General features: G+C 40.7%; 1 protein-coding gene across 1 annotated transcript in view; it reads left to right on the top strand.

Moving 5' to 3' along the window:
* ST13 (ST13 Hsp70 interacting protein) overlaps positions 1-13,329 on the top strand; it is a 38,010-nt gene that overhangs the window by 7,941 nt on the left and 16,740 nt on the right. The window contains exons 2-5 of the mRNA XM_017870274.1: positions 1,373-1,430; positions 4,217-4,292; positions 8,624-8,694; positions 13,123-13,189. Of these exons, the coding sequence (XP_017725763.1) occupies positions 1,373-1,430; positions 4,217-4,292; positions 8,624-8,694; positions 13,123-13,189 (272 nt within the window). The remainder of the gene's footprint in view (positions 1-1,372; positions 1,431-4,216; positions 4,293-8,623; positions 8,695-13,122; positions 13,190-13,329) is intronic.

The following is a 13,329-nucleotide window of genomic DNA, read 5'->3' as shown; positions in this document are numbered from 1 at the left end:
GCCTCAGCCTCCCGAGTAGCTGGGACTACAGGCGCCCGTCACCTCGCCCGGCTAGTTTTTTGTATTTTTTAGTAGAGACGGGGTTTCACAGTGTTAGCCAGGATGGTCTCGATCTGCTGACCTCGTGATCCACCCGTCTCGGCCTCCCAAAGTGCTGGGATTGCAGGCTTGAGCCACCGCGCCCGGCCTGGACTGTGTTTTTCATGGTGTCCTGCAAAGGCCAGCGATGGTCGGGTTAGTCTTTTTTCTTTGTTTTTAAGGCAAATTTTAATAATGTCTGTGTTGCTTCCAACTGTTGTGAAGTGTTCTCAAATCTATCAACCATTTTAGTAACTGGCATGTCGCAGGTAGCCCATATGCTATAGTGTCTGCACCAAATTGGAGCATGTAATGCTAATTCTTTGTGGTTTTTGTTTGTTTGTTTGTTTTTTGAGACGGAGTTTCACTCTTGTTGCCCAGGCTGAAATGTAATGATGCCATGTTGGCTCACTGCAACCTCTGCCTCCCAGGTTCAAGCAATTCTCTTACCTCAGCTTCCCAAGTAGCTGGGATTACAGCCATGTGCCACCACGCCTGGCTAATTTTGTAGAGATCGGGTTTCTCCATGCTGGTCAGGCTGGTCTCGAACTCCCCACCTCGGGTGATCTGCCTATCTCAGCCTCCCAACGTGCTGGGATTACAGGCGTAAGCTGCTGTGCCTGGCCACTTTGTATCTTTTTTCTTCCTCTTATAGTTATTTGCTTCTAATGAATTGTGTTGCCTTGGACTATTTGGGAAAGAAGAGTTTGTAGGGCCAGGAGAAAGTATTAATGGATGAGGTCGGGAGGGGTGTGTAAGAAGAAAATGTATAATGTGACGGGCATGCAAATATAAGCAAGAAAAGTCCTCGTAGGTCTCAGTCACAGGAAATAAACATTTTGAATTATTATATCATGACTGCATAGTTATTTCAGAAACTGCATATTTGAATTTAATTGAACTACTCTTATTTCAGGTTTCAAATTTTGGATTCAAATATACCTACTGAGTTGAATTCTAAGTTACCAGCTTCTACAAATGATTTTGTCATTCTGTGTTGACATATCTGCCTCTTTTCCTCTGGGAAGAGGCACAGCAAGCTATAAATTATGTTTATTAGACTCACTGAGGCAAAGAAAGGGGTTCATTAGCCAGTAGCCTAAAAATAAATAAAATTTTAAGCTGGAAAAAATTTGACCATAATAATACCACAGATTCAGATTAATTGAGAGTTTACTTTTGAATTTTGAAAAGGTAGTCATCTAAATGTCTAACATTATTTTTTAGGTATAAATAGATTGCGTGACAGTGAATTTTAATTTTCTAAACAAATTTCTTTTTTCTCCTCTTCAAGCATGGGGGGTAAAGTACCACCTGCTACTCAGAAAGCTAAATCAGAAGAAAATACCAAGGTAAGTTTTAATTTCATTTGTATGTTTTGTGATAAAGTACTATAAGATTTCTTAGGGGTTGTTTTTAAGCTGCTACTCTCCAATTATCACTCCTGATTTCCCCAAGATCACTTGGAAATAAGATCTTTTAAGACCTCTTTGTCTTTATAAACTTTGTAGACCGAGTTCGCTGGATTCTGATTTAGAACTGAGAATTTAGGGTTGGATGTTCACTGTTTTAGAATGCATGACAATAAAAGTTACATGTATGGCCTGTAAGTGGTAAGCTCCGTGATGGTATGCATCCGTAGTCTTCATCATTGCCTTACAGCGTGTCATATACATTGTAAGTACTTTATTTATTATTTGCAGAGTAAATGAAGAAGTATCCCAGGTCAGGAATTTAATTTTTTTGCTCTACTACCTGAGTAATATTTCTGAATGTGAGTCATGGTGTTAGGTTAGCATATTTGCTTAAAGGATGTGTAAGATTAGGAGAAGGCTACCAGTAGCTGAAGTTGAGAGACAGATGAAGGGGAAAATACATGTTTAAGAACGTTTTGTTCTGTTTGTTTGTTTTTTCTTTTTTGAGACAAAGTCTCACTGTGTCCCAGGTCCGAGTGCAGTGGTACACTCTCGGCTCACTGCAACGTCAGCCTACTTGGGTTCAAGCGATTCTCCTGTCTCAGCCTCCCGAGTATCTGGGATTACAGGTGCATGCCACGATGCCCGGCTAATTTTTCTATTTTTAGTAGAAATGGGATTTTGCCGTGTTGGCCAGACTGGTCTGGAACTCCTGACCTCAAGTGATCCATCTGCCTCAGCCTCCCAAAGTGCTGGGACTAAGGTGTGAGTCACAGCACCTGGCCAAGAATGCTTTCTTCATAATTTTTTATTTCTCTCTTCTGCCTTCATATCTAAAAGACTTTTTTTTTTTTTTGCAAATTTTCTGATTAGCTGTCTTACATTGATAAGAAAATTAGCTGTTTTATTATTTAGAAACTTAAACATTGGTATCTATTTGGATCTTAAAGGTAGAAGTTATGTCTGTTAAGAAGGAGAATGAGAAAAGGTAAGCAAAAGCCGAAAAAGTAGTTACCTTTTTTTAAGAGTCATTTATCAGAGTAGTATTTTCTGAGCCGTAGATATTTTGCCATTTGGCAAATGCATATGAAGGCAAAATTATATATATATATATTTATATATTTTTTTGAGGCGGAGTCTCGTTCTGTCGCCCAGGCTGGAGTGCAGTGGCCGGATCTCAGCTCACTGCAAGCTCCGCCTCCCGGGTTCACGCCATTCTCCTGCCTCAGCCTCCCGAGTAGCTGGGACTACCAGCGCCCGCCACCTCACCCGGCTAATTTTTTGTATTTTTTAGTAGAGACGGGGTTTCATCATGTTAGCCAGGATGGTCTCTATCTCCTGACCTCGTGATCCGCCCGTCTCGGCCTCCCAAAGTGCTGGGATTACAGACTTGAGCCACTGCGCCTGGCCGCAAAATTATATTTAACCTATGTGTCAGCTGAAAATTTTTTGTAAGAAAAACATTCTAAATTAGAGTTATGACTGGTCTTTTCAATATATTCTAGAATACCTACACTTTGCACATTTTATAGGGACTCAACAAATATTTCGTGACAAGGTAGGTCTTTGGTTCTAATTTTTTTTTTTTTAATTTTTAATTTTTAATTCTTTTGGTTGAGACGGAGTCTCGCTCTTACCACCCAGGCTGGAGTGCAGTGGCGCAATCTCGGCTCACTGCAAGCTCCGCCTCCCGGGTTCATGCCATTCTCCTGCCTCAGCCTCCTGAGTAGCTGGGACTACAGGTGCCCACCACCACACCTGGCTAATTTTTTTGTGTTTTTAGTAGAGATGGGGTTTCACCATGTTAGCCAAGAGGGTCTCAATCTCCTGACCTTATGATCTGCCCACCTCGGCCTCCCAAAGTGCTGGGATTACAGGCATGAGCCACCACGCCCGGCCTTGGTTCTAATTTTTTAAGTAACAGGGAAGCAACCTAAAAAACTAGTTAATGATATATGGTTGAGTGAATAGGTGAAGATAGGCTGATAATGGTATATAATTCACAAGATACACAGCATTGTTAAATGCAAAAGGCAAAGGATAGAGTTGTTTCTTATACAGAGAGACTATTCTAGAATGGGATATACAAGAAACCACACTGATTACTTATAGGATGGGAAGAAAATGTTGCTTTCTATAATGTCATGTGCACTTTCAAATTCTTTGAATTTTCATTGTTTATTATTATAGTTCCACAAGTTCTTATTTGCAGTTCCAAAACTCAAAAACCCTTGTAAAGATTTTTACTAAATTTGACAATAAAACATAATGTGAGTGGACATGAGGCTATTTGTAATCTCTAAACTGTTCATTGTCAATGTTCAAACTTTATTTTGAACAGTTTTTTTGTTTTTGAGACAAAGTCTTGCTCTGTCACCCAGGCTGGAGTGCAGTGGCATGATCTTGGCTCACTGCAACCTCTGCCTCCCAGGTTCAAGTGATTGTCCTGCCTCAGCCTCCCAAGTGGCTGGGATTACAGGCATGCACCACCACGTCTAGCTAATTTGTATTTTTAGTAGAGACGGTTTCACCATGTTGGCCAGGCTAGTCTTGAACTCAACCTGAAATGATCCACCCACCCCAGCCTCCCAAAGTGCTGGAATTCCAGGCATGAGCCACCATGCCTGGCCATATTTGAACAGCTTATACATACATTTGTAGAAATTAGTATAAATATTGGGTATGTTATTAAATACTGATACTGTTTGCCTTCCCTTTGCTAGGAAGAAAAACCTGATAGTAAGAAGGTGGAGGAAGACTTAAAGGCAGACGAACCATCAAGTGAGGAAAGTGATCTAGGTGAGGAGATGGTAGTTGGTTTGTATTTGAAAACCTGTGATGTGATCCTTTGTTGATTTTTATTAAAGTGACTTAAATCAGCACTGTGTAATAGAAATATAATGGCACATATGAAACTTAGAATGTTCTAATAGTCACATTTTAGAAAGTAAAAGGAAACAGATGAAATAAATTCAGATATTAATGTCATATTTGTTGAAATATTGACATGTGTAATCAATATTTTTTTGGGTTTTTTTTTTTGAGACGGAGTCTTGCTCTTGTCACCCAGGCTGGTGTGCAATGGCACAATCTCGGCTCACTGCAACCTCCGCTTCCCGGGTTTAAGCAGTTCTGCCTCAATCTCCCGAGTAACTGGGATTACAGGCACGTGCTACCATGCCCGGCTAATGTTTGTAATTTTAGTAAAGACAGGCTTTCACCATGTTGGCCAGGGTGGCCTTAAACTCCTGACCTCGTGATCCACCCACCTCGGCCTCCCACAGTGCTGGGATTGCGGGCGTGAGCCACTGTGCCTGGCCTCAATATATTGTTAATAAATTATTTTCCTTTTTTTAAGAGCATTCAAACTCCAAAGGGTGTTTTACACATGTGGTATCCCTCAATTCAGATTTTACATTTTCATTGATAATAAATCAGACTTCATAATGTTTGTATTAGAAAAAGTTGGGTTACATATTAAAGTTGTTCTAAGCATACTTTAAAAGTTATCTTTTTTTTTTTTTTCCTGTTTTTGAGGTGGAGTCTCACTGTGTTGCCCAGGTTGGAGTGCAGTGGCATGATCTCAGGTCACTGCAGCCTCCACCTCCCAGGTTCAATCAATTCTCATGCCTCAGCCGCCCTAGTAGCTGGGACTACAGGCGTTTGCCACCAGGCATGGCTGATTTTTTTTTTTTTTGTAGAGATGGTTTCGCCATGTTGGTCAGGCTGGTCTTGAATTCCTGATCTCAGGTGATCCACCTGCCTTGGCCTCCCAAAGTGTTGGGATTACAGATGTGAGCCACCATGCCCAGCCAAAAGTTTTCCTGTAACTGAATTGAGTACCAAAAAAATAGTATTTGTTTAGTACTTACAACCATGTTGATAAAACTGGTTCATATTTAGAGGAATTGTTATCTGTGCTATGAGTTTGGTTGGTTTTTTGCCACAAATTGACAAAATTTCTTCATGAATTTGAAAGTCCTGGCCGGGCGCGGTGGCTCAAGCCTGTAATCCCAGCACTTTGGGAGGCCGAGACGGGCGGATCACGAGGTCAGGAGATCGAGACCATCCTGGCTAACACTGTGAAACCCCGTCTCTACTAAAAAATACAAAAAACTAGCCGGGCGAGGTGGCGGGCGCCTGTAGTCCCAGGTACTCGGGAGGCTGAGGCAGGAGAATGGCATAAACCCAGGAGGCGGAGCTTTCAGTGAGCTGAGATCCGGCCACTGCACTCCAGCCCGGGTGACAGTGTGAGACTCCGTCTCAAAAAAAAAAAAAAGAAAGTCCTTTGGGGTATAAGTAAACCCCAGTTTATCAATTGGGAAATCTCTTATATTACAGAACCTAAAGAAAAGTACTTGAAATGTTTCAAACTTTGAATGTTTTGTTTTTTTGTTTTGGTTTTTTGGTTTTTTTTGTTTTTTTTTTTTTTGAGTCTTGAGTCTTGCTCTGCCAGCCAGGCTGGAGTGTGTTGGCACAATTTCGGCTCACTGCAACCGCTCCCTCCTGGGTTCAAGCGATTCTCCTGCCTCAGCCTCCCGAGTAGCTGGGACTATAGGTGTGTGCCACCATGTCTGGCTAATTTTTTTGTGTTTTCAAGAGAGATAGGGTTTCACCATGTTGGGCAGGCTGGTCTCAAACTCCTGACCTCAGGTGATCTGCTCGCCTTGGCCTCCCAGAGTTCTGGGATTATAGGCGTGAGCCACCACGCCTGGCCTGAATGAAATGATCTTTGATATCGTTAGAGTTCTTATATTCTATTGGCAGTTGTTTGAATGCTAAATTGAAGATCTTTTACTTTTATAAAGTGCCTTTTAGTCTTACTTTCTAGCAGTTGCTAAAACTACAATAAAGTTTTAACCAACTCTCCACCCAAAAGTGTTTTCCTTTTTGTGTACAAATCAAACTTTGACGGTTAGACAAGCTTAGTTCCTGTTAAAAATTGATTAAATTTTTTTTACCCTGTTAAAGGGCATAAACTTTCAGCTACAATCTGAATGAATTCCAGAGATCCAGTATACAGCATGACTATAATACTGTATACTTGAAATTTGCTAAGAGACTAGATCTTCAGTATTCTAACCAAAAATAAATAAATATGTGCGATGCATAGGTTATTAATATGATGGGGTGAGAATCATTTCATTATGTGGGGTGCAGTAAAGTGAAACACAGTAAAATGAGGTATGCCTGAGGCCAGGCAGTGGCTCACACCTGTAATCCCAGCACTTTGGGAGGCTGAGGCGGGCGGACCACCTGAGGTCGGGAGTTCGAGACCAGCCTGACCAACATGAAGAAACCCCGTCTCTACTAAAAATACAAAATTAGCCGGGCGTGGTGGCACATGCCTGTAATTGCAGCTGCTTGGGAGACTGAGGCAGAAGAATCGCTTGAACCTGGTATGCAGAGGTTGTGGTGAACCAAGATTGTGCCACCGCACTCCAACCTGGGCAACAAAAGCGAAACTCCATCTCAAAAAAAGAGAGAGATATGCCTGTATGTTAAAACATCACGTTGTGCCAGGCGTGATGGCTCAAGCCTGTAATCCCAGCACTTTGGGAGGCCGAGACGGGCAGATCACGAGGTCAGGAGATCGAGACTATCCTGGCTAACATGGTGAAACCCCGTCTCTACTAAAAAATACAAAAAACTAGCCAGGTGAGGTGACAGGCGCCTGTAGTCCCAGCTACTCGGGAGGCTGAGACAGGAGAATGGCATGAACCTGGGAGGCGGAGCTTGCAATGAGCTGAGATCTAGCCACAGTACTCCAGCCCGGGCGACAGAGCGAGACTCCGTCTCAAAAAAAAAAACAAAAAACAAAAAACATCACGTTGTGTGCTATATATATACAATATAGTTTATTTGTCAGTCATGCATCAGAAGTTTTGTTGCTGGACACTAATTCTGATTTTAGGTGGGTGATTTTAAGTCTTTTTTTTTGGGGGGGAAACTTCTTATCAAATTAACTATTTGCAAATATTTTTAAATGGTATGTGTGTATATATATAAATACATAAAACTCATGTTTTCCTCTTGCAACAAATTACAGTTGTCATTTAACATGAAACTTGCAAGATACTGCTTTTCAATCTTCACTGTTTTGGTTGTAAATACTAGCCTTGGTCACTACTGTATATATGGAAACTAAGTATATTTTTAAATCTAGCCTTGGTACTTGATGCTGCATCGGTAGTAAGCCTTTATTTTAAAATTAAAATTTGTCCATGCTACTTTTTTTTTTTTTTGAGACGGAGTCTCGCTCTGTCGCCCAGGCTGGAGTGCAGTGGCTGGATCTCAGCTCACTGCAAGCTCCGCCTCCCAGGTGTACACTGTTCTCCTGCCTCAGCCTCACGAGTAGCAGGGACTCCAGGCGCCCGCCACCTTGCCCGGCTAGTTTTTTTTGTATTTTTTTAGTAGAGATGGGGTTTCACCGTGTTAGCCAGGATGGTGTCGATCTCCTGACCTCGTGATCCGCCCGTCTTGGCCTCCCAAAGTGCTGGGATTACAGGCTTGAGCCACCGCGCCCGGCCTGCTACTTTTAAAAATGAAAGTAATTAGGGACCAGGTACAGTGGCTCGTGCCTGGAGTCCTAGTGCTTTGGGAGGCTGAGGTGGGAGCATTTCTTGGACAACATAGTAAGATCCTGTGTCCCCCAAAATATTTTAATTTTAAAAAAGGAAAGTAATGAAGATAATTATATTAAAATATTTTGATTTACATTAAAGTATCGCTGTAGCTTGTGTTACCTACATAAAGTATTTTTGAAAAACGTATAGTATGTCAGTGTGTAGAAGAAAATTACTTGAACTAAATCAGTTTGTTGATAATGACTAAATAGATGGTGTATTTATATACAAAGACTAAATCAGTGGTATATTTATGTGTAATACTAGAAACTGCACATGCCAACGACCCCCCTACAACCTGATGATGATAAATATCTCACATGATGTGACAGTTAACGTACTTGTACTCTTACCAAAGCAATGAAATGTTTAATGGGAACATATTTTAAAATGCATCAATATTTAAATCAAAATTAATTAAAATAAAATAGTTTTTAATAATCTTGGGAGTGGCTACTATATTGCACAGTGCAGGTATTATTGTGATTTTCTCAACTTTGGCAGAAATTGATAAAGAAGGTGTGATTGAACCAGACACTGATTCTCCTCAAGAAATGGGAGATGAAAATGCAGAGGTAAGTTCGGTGACTTGATTTCCTGCTTTCCTGCTTATTCTAAGAAATGTGAAAGGTCCTATTGTTGCAATTATTTTATGACACGATTCTTCCAGGAAAAGTGCGTAGTAAATCTTTCTCTGATTTCAGGCATTTAGGCAAGCATTGTATTTTACTACTTAAAATACTTGTGAAAATAAATACTGTTACTTTCTGTTTTACCTGTTTTTTAAGTTTGCATCTGGTGTGACTGCTTGCTTGCACTGTAACGCAGAATTCACTTAAAATACGTATCTACTAGAATTCTCTTAAAATACATATTTACTAGTGGAATTGCTCTTAATGGAATATCTAATGCCAAATTTTATTCCAAAATGGTTTTGTCATAACGGGCCCTCAAGGGAGTGAAAATTGGTTCTTGGGAGGAGGGCTTGAAAAAAAATTCTACGTATTACAATGGTTAGTGGTACTCCAAAGACTCATAGAATATTAATATGTAGTGTATCTGTGGTATTAAAATTGGGGATGTGGAAATGAGGAAAAGATGTCTAAAAAGGCTCTTGGTGTCTGATAAAACGGTTGAGAAACTCTGTAATATAGTAATAGCAGTTTTAAAAGATTGGTTTTTATCCTTAAAGCTTGATATTACCAAATTTCATCTTTGCCAGTATTGTGGGAAATGGTGTCTTTTTTTGGCTTTTAATTTGCATTTTCCTGGCCAGACACGGTGGCTCACACCTGTAATCCCAGCACTTTGGGAGGCTGAGGTGGGTGGATATCTGAGGTCAGGAGTTTGAGACCAGCCTGGCCAACATGGTGAAGCCTTGTCTCTACTAATAATACAAGAATTAGCCAGGCATGGTGGTGCACGCCTGTAATCCCAGCTACTCGGGAGGCTGAGGCAGGAGAATCGCTTGAACCCAGAGGCAGAGATTGCAGTGAGCCGAGATCGCACCCCTCCACTCCAGCCTGGGTGACAGCAAAACTCTGTATTTTAAAAAAAAAGAAAAATTGCATTTTCCTGATTGGTAACAAGGCTGAGCATATTTAAATGTTTATTGGCCATTCACCGGCATTTGCGAAGTCCTGTTTAAACTCTTTTTCCTCTTTTTGCTGGATCTTTTTCTTACTGCTTTGTATTTCGTTTCAGTATTCTGGATGCTAATAATTTGTTGCTGGTGCCGCATATATTTTCTACTAGTTTGTGACTCATCTTCACTCATCTTCATGTTGTTTCAAAAATAGCATCTTTTAATGCAGATATTTTCTGCTTTATTACTTTATGATTATAATCACTGTAGTGCATTGTTTTTTCTTTTCTGAACACTTTATACGCTCACCTTTCACCTTTAGTCTGCCGGTCCCACCAGTACTGAAATACACTGTTTCCGAGTATTGTGGGTCTGTTTGAGGACTCTGTTGTTCTGCTTGTCTGTTTTTTTTTCTGTTTACTAATGCCACATCGTTTGATACTGTCTTGTTATTTTGTAGAACAAGGACCCCCAAAACGTTTTAGTCTTTTAGCTGTTCTTGACTTTTTGTTTTTCCAAGTAAATTTTAGAAATAGGTTGATCAAGTCTCCCTCCCATTGTTTTTTTTCCCCTTTGTTAGAATTGTCTTAAATCTAAATCAAGTTCGGGAAAAGATATATCTCCTCACCATTGAGATAAAGTATCCATAAATAATGGTATCTGCCTAATTTTAGGTGTTTTAAAATGTTTTAATAACTTACTAACATGTTCCCCATAAGTCTTGTGCTTTTTTTTTTTTTTTTTTTTGAGACAGGGTCTCACTCTTCCATCCAGGCTGGAGTGTAGTGGTACAATCATAGCTCATTGCACCCTTGAGCCCAGGGGCTCAAGGTGCCCCTTTATTTTATTTTAAAATTTTAGTAGAGACAAAGTCTCAAACTCCGGGCCTTCCAAAGTGCTGGGATTACAGGTATGAGTTGCTGCACCAGACCTAAGTCTTGTGCGTTTTTGTTAAGAACAAATGTAAGTACTTTCTGTCACCATTTGTCAAAGGAAACTTTAAAGGTTAAATGTTACGTTTATTGATAGTATTGCTTCTTTTATGATGTGTCTAGGTTTATAATTTTTTATTTATCCTGCTTGGGATTCATTGAGCCTCAAATTCTAGGGTTAACTTTCTTTAGCTCTAGAATATTGTCAGCTGTTATTTCATTCAAATACTGCCTCCTTCCTGTTTACTTTGTGCTCTTAATTCTGAATCCCTGGTTATGTTAAGACTTTTTCATTACTAAGTTTCATTTCTTTATCACTGCTGGAAAGCAGTCTGTGCTTTCTCTGTTCCGTTGATGTTTGGATTGGAGTGCTTGTGCTCTTCATTTTGGTACTTCAACTCTTTTTGAAGTCTACTTGGTTATTTAGAAGTCTTTTGCTCATTACTCATTTTCAGAATTTACTTTTATTAAACACATTAAATTCCTTGTTGAACTCTTTGCTAGTCTTACTCTGTTATTATTCATGGCTCTTGCTCCTTAAAGTACCTTGTTTAATTTATGATGTGTGTGTTTGTGTGTTGTGTGTGATATTTTGAAAATGTGTTCTTTGGAACTTAGCCTGTAGAAAATTTTTGAGGCCTAGTTAAGAAGGTGATTGCTTCCATCAAGTCTCTGAATTGGTGCCACCAACTCAAGGTTCCCCTTGAAATTCTCAGCATGGTGTTTTTTTGTTTGTTCCAGTTACTTTGGTAATTGGATGAATTCCAGATGAAAGGCTGGCCTAGGGCTCTGAATTTTCAGGGGAAGTTCTTTTGATCTCACTACTCAGCTGTCCGTTTCTGTAGGACAGGTTTATACCATTATGCTTGCCGGTGTTGGCATTTGGAGTTTCAGATTTATTTTGGAAGGGGTCTGGTTAGACCACATAGATTCTTTTCCTTTGAATATAGACTTTGTATCCTATGTCCTGCATTACCTTCAAAATAAAATTGCAGCCAGGAGTGGCGGCTCACGCTTCTAATTCCAGCACTTTGGGAGGCTGAGGCAGGCAAATCACTTGAGTCCAAGAGTTCCAGACCAGCCTGGGCAACATGACGAAAACCCATCTCTATAAAAAAATGCAAAACATTTAGCTGGGTGCGAGCCTGTAGTTCCACCTACATGTGAGGGGAGGCTGAGCCCAGGAGATGGAGGTTGCAGTGAGCCGTGATTGCACCACTGCACTGGAGCTTGGGTGACAGAAGTAGACCCTGTCTTTAAATAAAGAAAAAATAATTTTTATATTTAATATTTATTTTTTGTTTATTTTTTGTAGAGACGAGGTTTTGCCATGTGCCCAGGTTGGTCTTGAATTCCTGGGCTCAAGGGATCCACCTGCCTCGGCCTCCCAAAGTGCTGAGATTACAGGCATGAGTTGTGTATTTTTTTCCTGTGGTTAAAGATCTCCTGAGCTTTCTATTTTAGGAGGACGTTTGCTCTAAGTATTTGTTCTTTTTTTTTTGCAGGGGTAGGGTGAGACATGGTCTTGCTCTGTGTCACCCAGGCTGGAGTGCAGTGACATAATCACGACTCACTGCAGCCTTGACTTCCTGAGCTCAAGTGATCCTCCTAAGTCAGCCTCCTGAGTAGCTGGGACCAGATGCATGTGCCACCATGCCCAGCTTGGTTTTTTTTCTTTTTTTTTTTTTTTTTGGAGAGATGGGATCTCCCTCTGTTGCCCAGATGCACATGTTCTTGTTCTTAACTAATCTTTATGCTGTCAGCATCTTGTACAGTGTTTGGTCTATCTATATAGTGCTCAGTAGTTGTTTGTGGGAACAAAAGAATGAGACCTTTCTCTTCTGAGAATTCAAACCTAAAAGGAGCTAGTTATCTCTGTGAGGAGATTGGGTTTAATGTTTATGGATAGCTGGGGAGGAGGTGGTATGCCTTGGTTGGACGGGAAGGTTAAGCAAAGGTTATGTCTCGGGCAGAGTGTAGGAGTGAAATTTGTTTTGTGTAAAAAGTTAAAACTCATATGTAATTTCTCACTAATGAGTTATCATAATCGTCTCTTTGTTCTCTGGAGACTAGAGAAGAATGAATGAGGCCAGGCGCGGTGGCTCAAGCCTGTAATCCCAGCACTTTGGGAGGCCGAGACGGGCGGATCACGAGGTCAGGAGATCGAGACCATCCTGGCTAACACGGTGAAACCCCGTCTCTACTAAAAAATACAAAAAACTAGCCGGGCGAGGTGGCGGCGCCTGTAGTCCCAGCTATTCGAGAGGATGAGGCAGGAGAATGGCGTAAACCCGGGAGGCGGAGCTTGCAGTGAGCTGAGATCCAGCCACAATACTCCAGCCCGGGCAACAGAGCGAGACTCCGTCTCAAAAAAAAATAAAGAATGAATGAAAATGGGTATTGTGACTGCACCTCATCCCTAAGAAAGTACAAATTGCTTCCTTCTCTCTCTACCAATTCTAAGAGGACTTTTATTTTCTTCCTAGATAACGGAGGAGATGATGGATCAGGCAAATGATAAAAAAGTGGCTGCTATTGAAGCCCTAAATGATGGTGAGTAATCTTTTTACTACATTTCTATGGTAGTCAGAATATTTATTGCAGTAACTTAAATCATGGTAAAGTAGAACAGAAATTACATGTACCTGTCCTGTACTGGAGAAGATGGTGTCCTATTACCCAGTCACTCCTTC

Source organism: Rhinopithecus bieti, unplaced genomic scaffold, assembly GCF_001698545.2.
Source record: "Rhinopithecus bieti isolate Rb0 unplaced genomic scaffold, ASM169854v2 scaffold_4967, whole genome shotgun sequence".
NCBI classification, from domain to species: domain Eukaryota; kingdom Metazoa; phylum Chordata; class Mammalia; order Primates; family Cercopithecidae; genus Rhinopithecus; species Rhinopithecus bieti.
Note: the sequence above shows the minus strand (reverse complement) of the source record. Positions and strands in the feature narration are given on the sequence as shown.